Source organism: Peromyscus maniculatus, chromosome 23 (assembly GCF_049852395.1).
Source record: "Peromyscus maniculatus bairdii isolate BWxNUB_F1_BW_parent chromosome 23, HU_Pman_BW_mat_3.1, whole genome shotgun sequence".
NCBI classification, from domain to species: domain Eukaryota; kingdom Metazoa; phylum Chordata; class Mammalia; order Rodentia; family Cricetidae; genus Peromyscus; species Peromyscus maniculatus.
This window is the reverse complement of record NC_134874.1, coordinates 46,148,810-46,161,423: the sequence shown is the minus strand read 5'-3', so window position 1 is coordinate 46,161,423 and position 12,614 is coordinate 46,148,810. Positions and strand designations below refer to the sequence as shown.

The 12,614-nt window shown below is 52.3% G+C and overlaps 1 protein-coding gene across 9 annotated transcripts in view; it reads left to right on the top strand.

Moving 5' to 3' along the window:
* Nucleotides 1-12,614, top strand: part of Tnrc18 (trinucleotide repeat containing 18) — a 113,636-nt gene that overhangs the window by 92,100 nt on the left and 8,922 nt on the right. For all 9 annotated transcript variants that reach the window (XM_076561348.1, XM_076561346.1, XM_076561347.1 and 6 more), the window contains 7 exons: nt 2,658-2,807; nt 3,314-3,455; nt 5,381-5,498; nt 5,979-6,054; nt 6,185-6,293; nt 11,029-11,145; nt 12,241-12,408. In XM_076561348.1, the coding sequence (XP_076417463.1) occupies nt 2,658-2,807; nt 3,314-3,455; nt 5,381-5,498; nt 5,979-6,054; nt 6,185-6,293; nt 11,029-11,145; nt 12,241-12,408 (880 nt within the window). The remainder of the gene's footprint in view (nt 1-2,657; nt 2,808-3,313; nt 3,456-5,380; nt 5,499-5,978; nt 6,055-6,184; nt 6,294-11,028; nt 11,146-12,240; nt 12,409-12,614) is intronic.

Here is a 12,614-nt window from a genome sequence, read left to right as displayed (position 1 = left end):
TGTGGCTTTGATGTTAGCAGTGTGCCTTTGGAAGGTCCCACCATGTTTGATGGTCAGGAGGAACCTTGTTTTCTTCTCCTGTCCCTGACAAAGGGCCTTAGTCTGTCACCCATCATCTAAGAATAATAATTAAAAATGTAAATAAATACCTGGGACCTGTATTAACTATAACAAAATAGCCAACACAATCAATTTATAAGGAACAGGTTTCTGAGTTTGCTGACTCTTACATGTAACCCAGCACTTGGATTATTTGATTGGGGTGTGTGTGTGTGTGTGTGTGTGTGTGTGTGTGTGTGTGTGTGTGTGTGTTTGTGTGGGTCTGTGTATGTGCTGTGGCACATGTGTGGAGGCCAAAGGACAACTTGGTATAGTTGATTCTCTCTCTTGACTCATGTGTGGGTCCTGATGCTCCGAACATAGGCCACCAGGGTTGCATGAAAAGCTCGTTTATCTACGGAGCCACCTCTCAGCTCATGCTTGTTGTAGTCTCAAGGCTTGAAGCAGGGTTTCAGTGTGCTGGCTCCCTAAGCCGTGGCGTTCAACTCCAAGCCTTCTGCAGAGGCTTATAATGGCAGCACGTGTGGGTGTCACCTGTGACAGTTTGTGGGACACCTAGGTTATTTCCAGTTCTTTATTTAGAAAGACATTGGTCAGTTCCCATCCCACCTGCAGGGCAGAGTGTCTAGATCTCTATATTGAGATAGCCAGGAGGAGGTTCTTCACTGCAGAGCCCTGGAAAAGTCTCACACACATCTACAGGTGGCTGGGCAGCAGCTAAGCCGTTTTAAGTGCCCTTCCGAGAATATGGCTGCTAGAACTCGTTGGTAAGGTTTTTATTGTTGCTCTTGTTGGATTTTGATAGCATTTGAGTGAATACTTAAACAAAGCTGGTCCCTGCATGCCATGGGACAGTCCCCTGCAAAGCAGAGCCTCTGTAGATACCAGAGGTCCTCAGAGGAGACATTTCCTAATAGGACTTTAGTGAATCTGGGTTGAACAAAATGAAATAGAGAGTGCTTGCCTGTAGGTGGTATGTGTATTGCTCCATAGTTTTTAAAAAAGCTAAAGGCTGGAGGCATGGCTTAGCTGTGGAGTGCTTACATAGGATTCCTCAGTAAGACACAGTGGGCGTGGCTCAGTGGTAGAGCCCCTGCCTAGAATCCCCCAGTGAGGGGCTGGGGTGTGGCTCAGTGGTAGAGCACCTGCCTAGGATCCCCCAGTGAGGGGCTGGGGTGTGGCTCAGTGGTAGAGCACCTGCCTAGGATCCCCCAGTGAGGGGCTAGAGGCATGGCTTAGCAGTAAAGCCCTCTCCTAACATGCCCAAGGCTCTGGGTTTATGAAACATCCCCAGTAAGGAAAACAAAAAGCTCATATGTAAATATTTCTGCATGGTTACCTGGTTGTGTGTGCTTCTGGAAAGTTCTGTAATGATATTCAGACTGCTGATAGTGTTGTTGCAGAAACTCTCACATTTTAGCACTTTTTTTTTGTTTGTCTGTTGGTACAATAAAATATATAGTAATGATAGAAATTCATTGTGAGGGCTGGTGAAATGGCTGGATGTGTAAAGGCAATTACAGCCTGACCATTGACAACCTGAGTTCAGTCCCTGGAGCCTACTGTGTAAGGAGAGAAGTGACTCTGGCAGGCTGTCCTGCCCATCACATGCACACTTGGCACAAACATGCTCTTACTCACACACACACTAAATATAAAACTTAATAAAAAATAATAATTGGCGATGAAAATCTAGAACACTTGCGTGGAGAAAGGAGTGTCGGTCCTGTCTCAGGTGTGATGCGTGCTGAGGATCCCAAGGGTGTGGGAGGTGTTCTGCTGTCAGGAACCCTGCAAGCATCAGGGCCCACAGTAAAGATTCACAGAAGGTGAAGAAAGAATCCACACCACTTCAGCAGGCGCTGGGTCAAAACTCCCAGAGTCTGACATCTCTGTTTATTTCTCTTACACGTTTAAGCACAGATTTCTATGTGACAGTTACTACAACAAAGCTTCTGGAGTGGCTACATCTCAACTCCCTTGCAAAGGAGCAAAGCATCTGTGGCCTTTGAATAAGAATGAGTCCTATTGGCTGATGAACAGAGCTCAGGGCTAGGGCCTAAGAGGAAGGATTTTTTTTTTTTGGTTTTTTGAGACAGGGTTTCTCTGTGTAGCTTTGCGCCTTTCCTGAGACTCACTCTAGCCCAGGCTGGCCTCGAACTCACAGAGGTCCGCCTGCCTCTGCCTCCTGAGTGCTGGGATTAAAGGTGTACGCCACCACCGCCCGGCTAGGATTTGTAATAAGCATAGGGATGGACTCTGTTGATGGAGGATGCAAAGTACCTGGGACCTCTTTCATAAGGAAAGGTTCACTGAGAGACTAAGCTCAGGATAAGGGCTTAAATAATACCCCGGCATATTGGGGGAATTCAAGAAGGCTGGCTCTGTAGAATAGCAAAAGACCACCAGGTTGTTAGACAACATGCACGCCAGCCTTCTGGGCGAAAAGGCATCATTTCATATTCTTTCTTTGAAGAAAACAGGCCTGGACTTTGTGATGCGTTCTGGGAGCTGTGTCTCCTCCGCCCACTTCCTCGTCTGAGCAGCCTGGGCCCTCCGTGCCTTCTGATAACTCTACCTTTTGTTTTCTTCTCTAGAGGAAGAAAGGGAAAGAGGCTGGATCAGCAGCCACGCTGCCACCAGCCCGTGTTTCCACCCTGCCTGACTCCAGAGCGCCTCACACAGGGCCCCTGGCGACTGCCAAACGGAGCAAGGCCAAGGCCAAAGGGAAGGAGGTGAAGAAGGAGGTAAATTGAGGCTGGATGGGGCTTAGTTCCAGGTGTGGGCATGCAATGCTCCTAGTTCATTGTCATTGTCGCACCCCCGCCCCCATGCTGTGGGGTGGTTGTGCCAGCTCGGTTCTCAGCCAAGCCTCCTATCAATCGGGAACCCAGAGACACCTGAACTACTGCCCTGAGACCTGTCCCTCAGGGGTGCTCCCCTTGGGAGTCCAGAGGCTTTTCTCTGTTGACAGAGGGCCATGGTGTGCCTGGCTGTGCCGTCACCATAGCCCTGTTTTCCCTCAACTTCATTATACACAGCCAGAGCTCAGTTTCTCTAAGGCGGAGGCCAAGGTGTCTGCCGTGATCACATGAGGAGAGGTTACTGAGCACTGAGTCCAAGGCTTGGGCCACAGTGCTCCTATTCATTACCTCTGCAAACTAACCATGGCCCTGGATGTCCAAGGAATGTTCCCAGAATGATGGGATGACCATCATTGTGCAGAGCTATCAGTGTGCATATTCTCTCCCAGAACCGAGGGAAAGGGGGTGCTGTGAGTAAACTGATGGAGTGTATGGCCGCAGAGGAGGACTTTGAACCCAACCAGGACTCAAGTTTCTCTGAGGATGAGCACTTGCCCCGAGGTGGGGCCGCAGAGCGACCTTTGACCCCAGGTGAGTGTTCTAAGAGTCTGCAGGGAGGGAGTGAGGGGGAGGGCACTACCTGAAGTGTTTAGATCTCAGCCCAAGGTAAAGCCCCAAAGCCTGGACAGCTCAGCCAGCCTGTGGTGTGGATGGGGAGGGATGGGGTAGGCCAATAAAATGTGCCTGGCTGTGCCTCAGTGTCTCAGTAGGGGCTCAGTGTATGTCTTACTGAAAACCTAATTGTGCAGGAGGCAGGGAGACAAGCAGGAAGCTGCTGGCAGCGAGCTTCGGCTACCTTTGGAGCAACAGTGGGGAGGGGGGCAGTAGGGGGGCGGCAGGGGAGGGGGGAGCGGGGACCGACAACAGAGACAACTTAGAGCATGATGAGCATTAGGTGGAAGAATGGACGGAATGTAGGGGGTGGGTCATATGAGCAGATGCTTAAGGATGGAGGCAGGAAGAGGTGAGGGCTGATGTTTGGGGTCCACAGAGGAGCTGTGTGTACAATGGGTCCCAGAAGTGTGAGTGACCACACACTTGAGTTCGGATACAGTTCAGAGGTGTTTTAAGGATGCTCTGAGGAGCTTACTTGGGTCCCGTGGTCTGTTCTGGGAGGAGGAATGATGGATGTGAACTGTGGGGAGCAGGTTGGAAGAAGAGTTAGGCTTACCCCTGTTTGGGTATCTTAGTCATTCTGGTGATGGAGCAGCCAGCTACATCCTCACATATGTGTCCAGGGGCAGGGCTGACCTCGGCGGGCATGCTGAGGGCATGGATGGGGTGTGAGGGTCCAAGCTAGAGCGCCGTGCCGTGATTGTCGTGCACGGTGCAGTACAGGGTGGGAGTGCTGCAGCCAGGGCCCAGCAGGTGACTGAGAACCAGGAGGCCCCGTCTCGCTGGAGAGCTGGCATTCTGTTCTCTGCTGGCCAAAGCAACTGGCATCAGTGTTTGGTGTTCCCTCTGCCCATGAGCACGGAGGTAGAGGCCCATGGGGCGGGGAAGTGGGTTTTTCTCCCAGTGCCCGACTCCAGAGCTGCCTGATTTTGGTTATTTGTTTGTTTGTTTGTTTTGTTTATTTATTTATATTTGAGCTTCACACATCCTCAGACAGTGTTTCCGGGGGTGCCCCTTATTCTTGGATTCTAAGTAGGCTGTCTGTGGTGGGTGGAGCCATGCCTCCAGCCCCTCACTGGGGGATTCTAGGCAGGGGCTCTACCACTGAGCCACACCCCAGCCCCTCACTGGGGGATTCTAGGCAGGTGCTCTACCACTGAGCCACACCCAGCCCCTCACTGTAGGATTCTAAGCAGGTGCTCTACCACTGAGCTCTGCCCTCAGCCTTCTTTGTAACTTTTCAAGGTGGAATTTCACTAAGTTGCCCCAGCTAGCCCCGAGCTTACTGTGTAGCTCAGGCTGGCCACCACCACCAGCCCCAGTTGGGCTCTTTTTCATGTTTGCCGCTGACAGGGACCAAGTCTAATGGTCTTATGGAGAAGAGAAAGGGAGGGACTAAGGAGCCCCGGGATGGGCCATCTAGAGCAGGGGGCATTCAGGTGGAGAAAAAGAACACCATTGTATGGACATGGCAGAGGCCTGGGCACAGTGTGGAGGAAGGTGCCCTTAATACCTGTTAGGGAGCTTCCCAGCTGGGACCACAAGAGCGTTTACTGATCTAGGGGATGAAAGAGTGTGTTAGTCCTGGCTTTGCATTTACCCGAGATCTTCCTAGTTGTCTGTAAAGGCTGGGAAGAGGGACTGCTTGCCCCCTCCCATGTGCATGTGGGACCCAGTGTGTATGGGGACAGCCGTGTACACACATGCCCGACAACTTTACCCAGATGCCCCACAGCCTTCATTTCCTTGAGGGGGCCTGTGGAGTCAACCAGGCAGGCCTGGGATGGTCTCCCCTAGACATCTTCTGATGCTACCTGGCTTCACTGTCCGCCTCTCTGCAGCCCCCCGCTCCTGCATCATTGACAAAGACGAGCTGAAGGATGGCCTACGTGTGCTGATCCCTATGGATGACAAACTGCTGTATGCGGGACATGTGCAAACGGTGCACTCACCCGACATGTGAGTGACTTCGGTGGGGTTTTCTGGCTCAGCTCCCACACCCTCGCCTGGTTCTGCCTCAAGGCTACCTGGGCAGGTTGCTTCTCCCCTGTCTGAGCTGGGAGATCAGCAGTGTAGGGGGTTCTTGTGAGTCACTGAGGCCAGTAGTTGGGAGTTGTACCAGAGTAGACCCCAACTTCTGTTGGGCGGAGCTAGGCCTTTTGGGGCCCAGCAGAACGTGGGTAAGTGAGGTGTACAGCCCTCCTTTGGAATTGGGGGTCTGGCTGGACATGGTTTCTGGCCCCTGAATTATATAAATGAGAAAGTGGGCACAGGAAGAGTGAGAACTCAATCCGTATTAGTAAGTTAATAGCCACCCGAGGTTGAATCCCATGGACCTGGCGGCAGAGCTGGCCGGCTGGGTTTGTGGCAGGGCAGTGTCTGGAAGGAAGGGGGTTCTGGAACCACTGCCTCACTGTACACTTGGCCCTGGCCTTGCAGATACCGTGTGGTGGTGGAAGGCGAGCGTGGGAACCGCCCCCACATCTACTGCCTGGAGCAACTACTGCAGGAGGCGGTGAGTGCGAGAGGGGAGTTGACTCCAAGGCCTGGAGGGAGGGGCTCCAGGGCTGTGGCCAAGTGCTTTGCTCCTTCTTGGTCACCCCCTTCCTAGTTACCTTCTGACCCTCAGTCCTGTACTCTACCAGATTATAGACGTGAGGCCGGCCTCCACACGCTTCTTGCCCCAGGGGACCAGGATCGCCGCCTACTGGAGCCAGCAATACCGCTGCCTCTATCCAGGCACGGTCGTCCGAGGTGAGACACCCCTCCCCGCTAGCTCACCCCGCTCCTCATAAGTCAGCCTCAGTTCATCTGGCTTCATTATAGAGACGGTTGCTGCTTGGCATAACTAAACTCCAGGGAGGGCTTTCTGGTATGGCTTGATCCAGGTACTATTCAGATGAAATCCACAGGGCTCAGGCTCTTGGGATCTGATCTGTGGGCTGGCTACACCAGCTTCTCGGGAAGGTATTTCACCTTCACAAATCCCATCATCAGAGAACGTCTCAGCTGTCTCCTGCTTTCCCATGTAGGTTGGGGGGTGCCTGACTTGGCTCATGAAGTTTATTGAGGCTACTACAGTGAGTCCACGGGGGTGGGCCCATTACAATCCTGTTCTTGCCGCTAAGGAATGCAGTCGGTCTCCCTTCTCCATGGACATTGTATCACGGTAGATTTTCCATTGCTGTGACGAAGTACCAGGCAGAAGATGTCAGGGCAGAAGGATCTGTTTTGACTTGCAGTCTAGGCAGGCACATTGCTCTTCTGGTCCTTGACTCTGTTGATTCTGGGTGTGTATCAGTGTAGAGCGTCATGGTGCCACAATGTGGCCAAGGCCGCTCACAGCCTGAGAAAAAGGAAGCAGAGAGTGAGCAGACCAGATGCCAGGTACAACCTTCAAAAAAGATACCCCAGTGACCTGCTACTCCGGTGAGGCCCCACTTCTGAAGGTTTCCACCCCATATTAGCGCCAGCTGCTGGGCATGAAGTATTCAACACGTGGGGAAGTTGGGATGTTGTTAACCTCACAGAGAGTGGAAGATGGGCCGATGGAAATAAATAGGGTGGGGGCTGGGATGGTGGCTCAGAGGCTAAGAATGCTTGTTTCAACATGATGAAAATCAGAGCTCAGATCCAGCACCCGTGTATGAAGCTGGATTTCCTATATACACTTGTGATGTCAGCTCTGCAGGGTGTGGAGACAGGATCACTGGGCTCTCAGAAAATGTGGGCCTTGACAGACTAGGTGGAGAATGATAGATGAGGATACCTGCTGCCCTCTGCAGGCACATGCGCTCTTGTGCATGCACACTTATGCATGCTTGCTCCCTCGCTCATGAGTGTGCGCTCTCTCTCTCTCTCTCTCTCTCCCCCCCTCTCCCTCCCTCCCTCTCTCCCTCCCCCTCTCACTCTCCCCCTCCCTCCCTTCCTCCCTCTCTCCTTCCCTCTCTCTCTCTCCCTCCCCCTCTCTCTCTCCCTCCCTCTCTCCCACCTCTCACACACTCACTCACTCACTCACACAGACATGTATATACAAACAAATGGGTAAATACCTATTTGAAGCCAAAAGAAGAAACAGATATGGAGCTGGAGAAATGGTCCAGTGGTTGAAGATGCTTACTGTTTTTGGGTTCCCAGCAGCCCATATGATAGCTCACAAATGTCTGTAACTCCAGTTCAGGGGATCTGATGCCCTCTTCTGGCCTCCGTGGATTCCTGCATGCAGGAATACAAACTCATGCAGGCACGCACATAAACATAAATAAAAATGAGTAAGTCTTAATAAAGAAACAATGTGTACACCAGAAGACAGATAATAAAGGTGTCAGACAGACACATAAGAGCAGCTCTAGCCTTAGTCATTCCAAAACCAACATGGGGGGGTGGGTATTGGTGTTGGTTGGACCAAAAGACCAAGCACAGTACACCCCTTAGCTACCTCTCATTTTACATACAAAAAGGCAGTATACCATTAAACAACAGGGTGTCCAGGACAGTTGGAGCCACAGGTAAGCTGGGAAGATATTTCTTTGCAATCTATAAGTCACTCATCAAACATCAGAAATCATGTTACTATGGTAAACATTTATCAGGAGTCTGGCATTCTGAGACTTTGTTCAGTACCATAAAGGACCAGGTGCTGGCCAAGCCTGCCTTGGGGGGCCCCTTGGAGTTTCAGGCCTGAAGCTGGCTAGCATCTTAAGGCTCCCCTTGGTCTCATCAGTGTGACATTCTATTTCGTTCATAGTTCATCTCTTCATTTTAACAGACATTTCAGTAGCTTATTTGTTTGGGGATGTGGATTCATGTAGCCCAGGCTAGACTCAAACCCTCTACGTAGACAATGAAGACTTTGACCTTCAGACCTCTCCTGCCTCCAGCTCCCAAGTACGTGTGCCATCTCACCGAGTTGGCTCAGTGCCAGGGATGGAACCAGGGCTTTGTGTGTGCGTGGCAGGCACTGTGCCATCTGAGCCCCAGCCTCTTGGAGTTTTCAGAGAAAGAGCCCACGGATGATAGTTTATTTGGTCTGGTGTGTTACCATCTCTGTAGTCTACCCTTAGATAGAGACAGTTGAGCTGGGTATAAATTCCACGTTGGAAGTAATTCCCCCCCCTCCCTCCCTCCTTACTTCCTACCTTTCTTTTTCTTCAGTTTTTCAATATAGGGTTTCTTTGTGTAGCCTTAGTGGTCCTGGAACTTGCTCTCTCTATAAACTAGGCTGACTTTGAACTTGGAGAACCACCTGCCTCTGCCTCCTGAGTGCTGGGATTAAAGGCTTGTACCACCATGCCTGGCTTCCTCTTACCTTTTCAAAGTCATCATTTGCTTTACTTTGAGACAGCGTCTTACCATATAGCTCTCTGGCTAGTCCAGAACTCACTCTGTAGACCAGGCTGGCCTTGAACCCACAGAGGTCCACTTGCCTCTGCCTCCCAGGTACTCAGATTAAAGATGAGTACCACCACACCTGGCTGTATATGCTGCTTATGTTGAGCTTCCAGTATTATTTGGTAAGTTCAGCATGTTGTAATTCCTAAATCTGGGGGCTGAGGAGATGGCTCAGAGGAAAAGCAATTTCTGTGCGAGTGTGAGGAAGTAGAATTCAGATACCCAGCACCCATGTAGATTCCAGGATAGTGGTCTCCCCATAATCTCAACATGTGGGAGACAGACCTGGGATCCCCAGAGCCAGGCAGCCACTTAGCTAGATTAGCTGACACACCGAGATCTGAGTTCAGTTGATAGAACTCACCTCAGTATATGAGGTGAACAGGGGTCGGGGAGGATACCCAGTGTCAGCTGCTGGCCTCCACACACGTGCACATGTGAACTTGCTCCTACTGGAACACGCACTTCGTACACACGCAGTAAAACTACTCCCTAATCGTTATAGGAGGCTCCTTTTGTTCATGTCTCTCTTTAGAACTGAGTCTTCTCATTGCCTCTAGTTTTACAGTCCTGTGAGTGCGCATGCATGTTCATGAAGTGTAGGCTCACACATGCCAAGGCATTCATGTGGCGGTCAGGGCACAGCTTGTAGGAGTCTGTTCTCTCCTTCCACTGTGTGGGTCCCGGGGATGCAACTCATGTCTTCAGGCTTGGCAACAAGTGTGGTTACCCACTAAGTCTCTGGCCAGGCCTGGCTTGGAACTCCTGATCCTCCTGCCTCAGACTCTGGAGAGCTGGGGTTACGGGCATGCACCCCCACTCTTGGCTTGACTTTCTTCTCTCCCTTGAGGGTTAATTTTCAAGAAAATCTTTCCTCCATCTGCACATTTCTTTTTGAAGAATCTCACAGAGGGTGTTTTTCATTTGTTTGGGATTCCCTTGGCTCCTTCTCGCCTTCTGCGTCCTCTCCTGGTCTGGGTTAGTTTTCTTCTTATTAGAGTTGGTCCTGGCATCTTTATTGATCCTTAGTGAAGAGAGAAAGAGAGAGATGGAAGAGCCATTCTGGAGCTCTGCATGTTGGTGGGTGGGTGGACTCTTCTGCTCAGGAATTCCCGAATACTGGCACGTGTGGGTTCTTCCTCCTCAACTGGTCGGTGCCACCAGGCCCACGTCTTTGAGGATGTGGACTTAGCATTTGCATATTGGGAAGGGGTTGGTGTGTCCCCGTGTTCGGCATGCAGACGTACCCAGTACCCTTCAGTCTACAGCTGTGCAAGTCTTTCTGTTAATCCTGCTAGGCAGACGCCTTCATTCAGTGTTGGGGACTCCTCCACCCTTGGCCTTGTTGGCCTCAACACCTTCCAGAACAGTAAAGTCAAAGCCAAACTATCCAGACTTGGTGACATGGGCCTGCCAACATGGGTACTCAGGAGGCTGAGGCAGGAGGATCACAAGGTCAAGGCCTCCCTGGGCTACAGAGTGAGTTCAGGGCCAGCCTGGGCAATTTAAGTGAGGCCCTGTCTCAACAAATAAGAGTAAAAACAGGAGCCGGGCGGTGGTGGCGCATGCCTTTAATCCTAACACTTGGGAGGCAGAGGCAAGCAGATCTGTGAGTTTGAAGTCATTCTAGGCTACAGAGTGAGTTCCAAGACAGGCTCCAAAGCTACACAGAGAAACTCTGTCTCGAAAAAAACCAAGAAACAAATGAGTAAAAACAGGGCTGGGCATGTGGCTTGGAGATAGCACTGGCCTGACTGGCATGAGACCACAATCAACTGTGACTGCCCCTATGGAATGTAGACATATGTCCCGCTTCCTGTCTTTGATATACAGAGCTGATATACTGGTAATGCTTTTAAAGTGGTTTTGGGGAGGGTCTTAGGTATGAGCAAACCCAGATAGGTGTGCAGTCAGCCATCTCTACCCTCTAAAGTCTAAGACACAGAGCCAGAAATGAGAAAGCTGGCCCTCTGTCCTTGACCTGTGTGGTTCTTAATGCCCATGCCAGCCCAACTGTGTATACAGGGACCTCTAAGGCTGTGCCTCTGTGTCCTGGGCTGCAGTCCTAGGAGCCTCCCTGACCAGCTTTTACCCTCAGGGCTGCTGGACCTGGAAGACGATGGAGACCTGATCACCGTGGAGTTTGATGATGGAGACACGGGCAGGATCCCCCTCTCACACATCCGCCTCTTGCCGCCTGACTACAAAATCCAATGTGAGTGATGAACCCATGGCACGGGGTGGAGAGGGGGGTCTGAATCCCCAGCTGGGCCCACACACCCAAACTCTTGCCTGACTACCCAGTAGCATATTCTTCCTGCTTATTGTTGCCCAGGTTCCCTCCGCTTATCTCCAGGCCCAGTTTGGCATTTGGTTCTCTCTTTATTTGCATTGCTGGGGATGGAGCCCAGCGTCTTGTACAAGCCAGCCAGGCACTCTACCACTGAGCCACACCCAGCCCCTCACTGGGGGATTCTAGGCAGGGGCTCTACCACTGAGCCACACCCCAGCCCCTCACTGGGGGATTCTAGGCAGGTGCTCTGCCACTGAGCCACACCCCAGCCCCTCACTGAGGGATTCTAGGCAGGTGCTCTACCACTGAGGCACACCCCAGCCCCTCACTGGGGATTCCAGGCAGGTGCTCTACCACTGAGCCACACCCAGCCCCTCACTGGGGGGTTCTAGGCAGGGGCTCTACCACTGAGCCACACCCAGCCCCTCACTGCGGGGTTCTAGGCAGGGGCTCTACCACTGAGCCACACCCCAGCCCCTCACTGGGGGATTCTAGGCAGGTGCTCCACCACTGAGCCACACCCCAGCCCCTCACTGGGGGATTCTAGGCAGGTGCTCTACCACTGAGCCACACCCCAGCCCCTCACTAGGGGATTCTAGGCAGGGCCTCTACCACTGAGCCACACCCCAGCCCCTCACTGGGGGATTCTAGGCAGGTGCTCTACCACTGAACCACACCCCAGACCCTCACTGGGGGATTCTAGGCAGGGGCTCCACCACTGAGCCACACCCCAGCCCCTCACTGGGGGATTCTAGGCAGGGGCTCTACCACTGAGCCACACCCCAGACCCTCTCTGGGGGATTCTAGCCAATCTAAAGCTCTGGATGTTGGTGGGTGGGCAGGAATCCTCTGCTCAGGGAGTCCCCTGAGCTCTGCCATGGAGCCACACCTCCATCACTGGAGGATTCTAGAACCTGCCGCTGAGCTCCCTAACGTGGGCTGGCTGCAGGGTATTCTGCCTGTATGCCAAAAAGCCTGGTCAGTAGAACCTGAGCCACCATCTACTTTGTCCTATAGGTGCTGAGCCATCCCCGGCTCTCCTAGTGCCCAGTGCAAAACGCCGTAGCAGGAAGACCAGCAAAGACACTGGGGAAGGCAAGGAAGGGGCCGCCACAGCACCTCAGGAGGCTACAGGGGCAAAGCCACGAGGGCGAGGGCGGAAGCCCAGTGCCAAAGCCAAGGGTGGTAAGTTATCCCTGGTCTGGGAGGATGGGGATGAGACCACTGTGGGAATCCGATGCTGGGGCTCAGGGCTTCCCATGAGTAGACCAGTGTCTGTCCTGTGAGAGTTCTGTGCTGCTGGGCAATTTTCCCTGGGTTCACCTACTGCTTAGAGAAATTGGCAAGCATTTGAAGGACCTACCTTGGGGCTTACACAGGGAGGAGCCTTG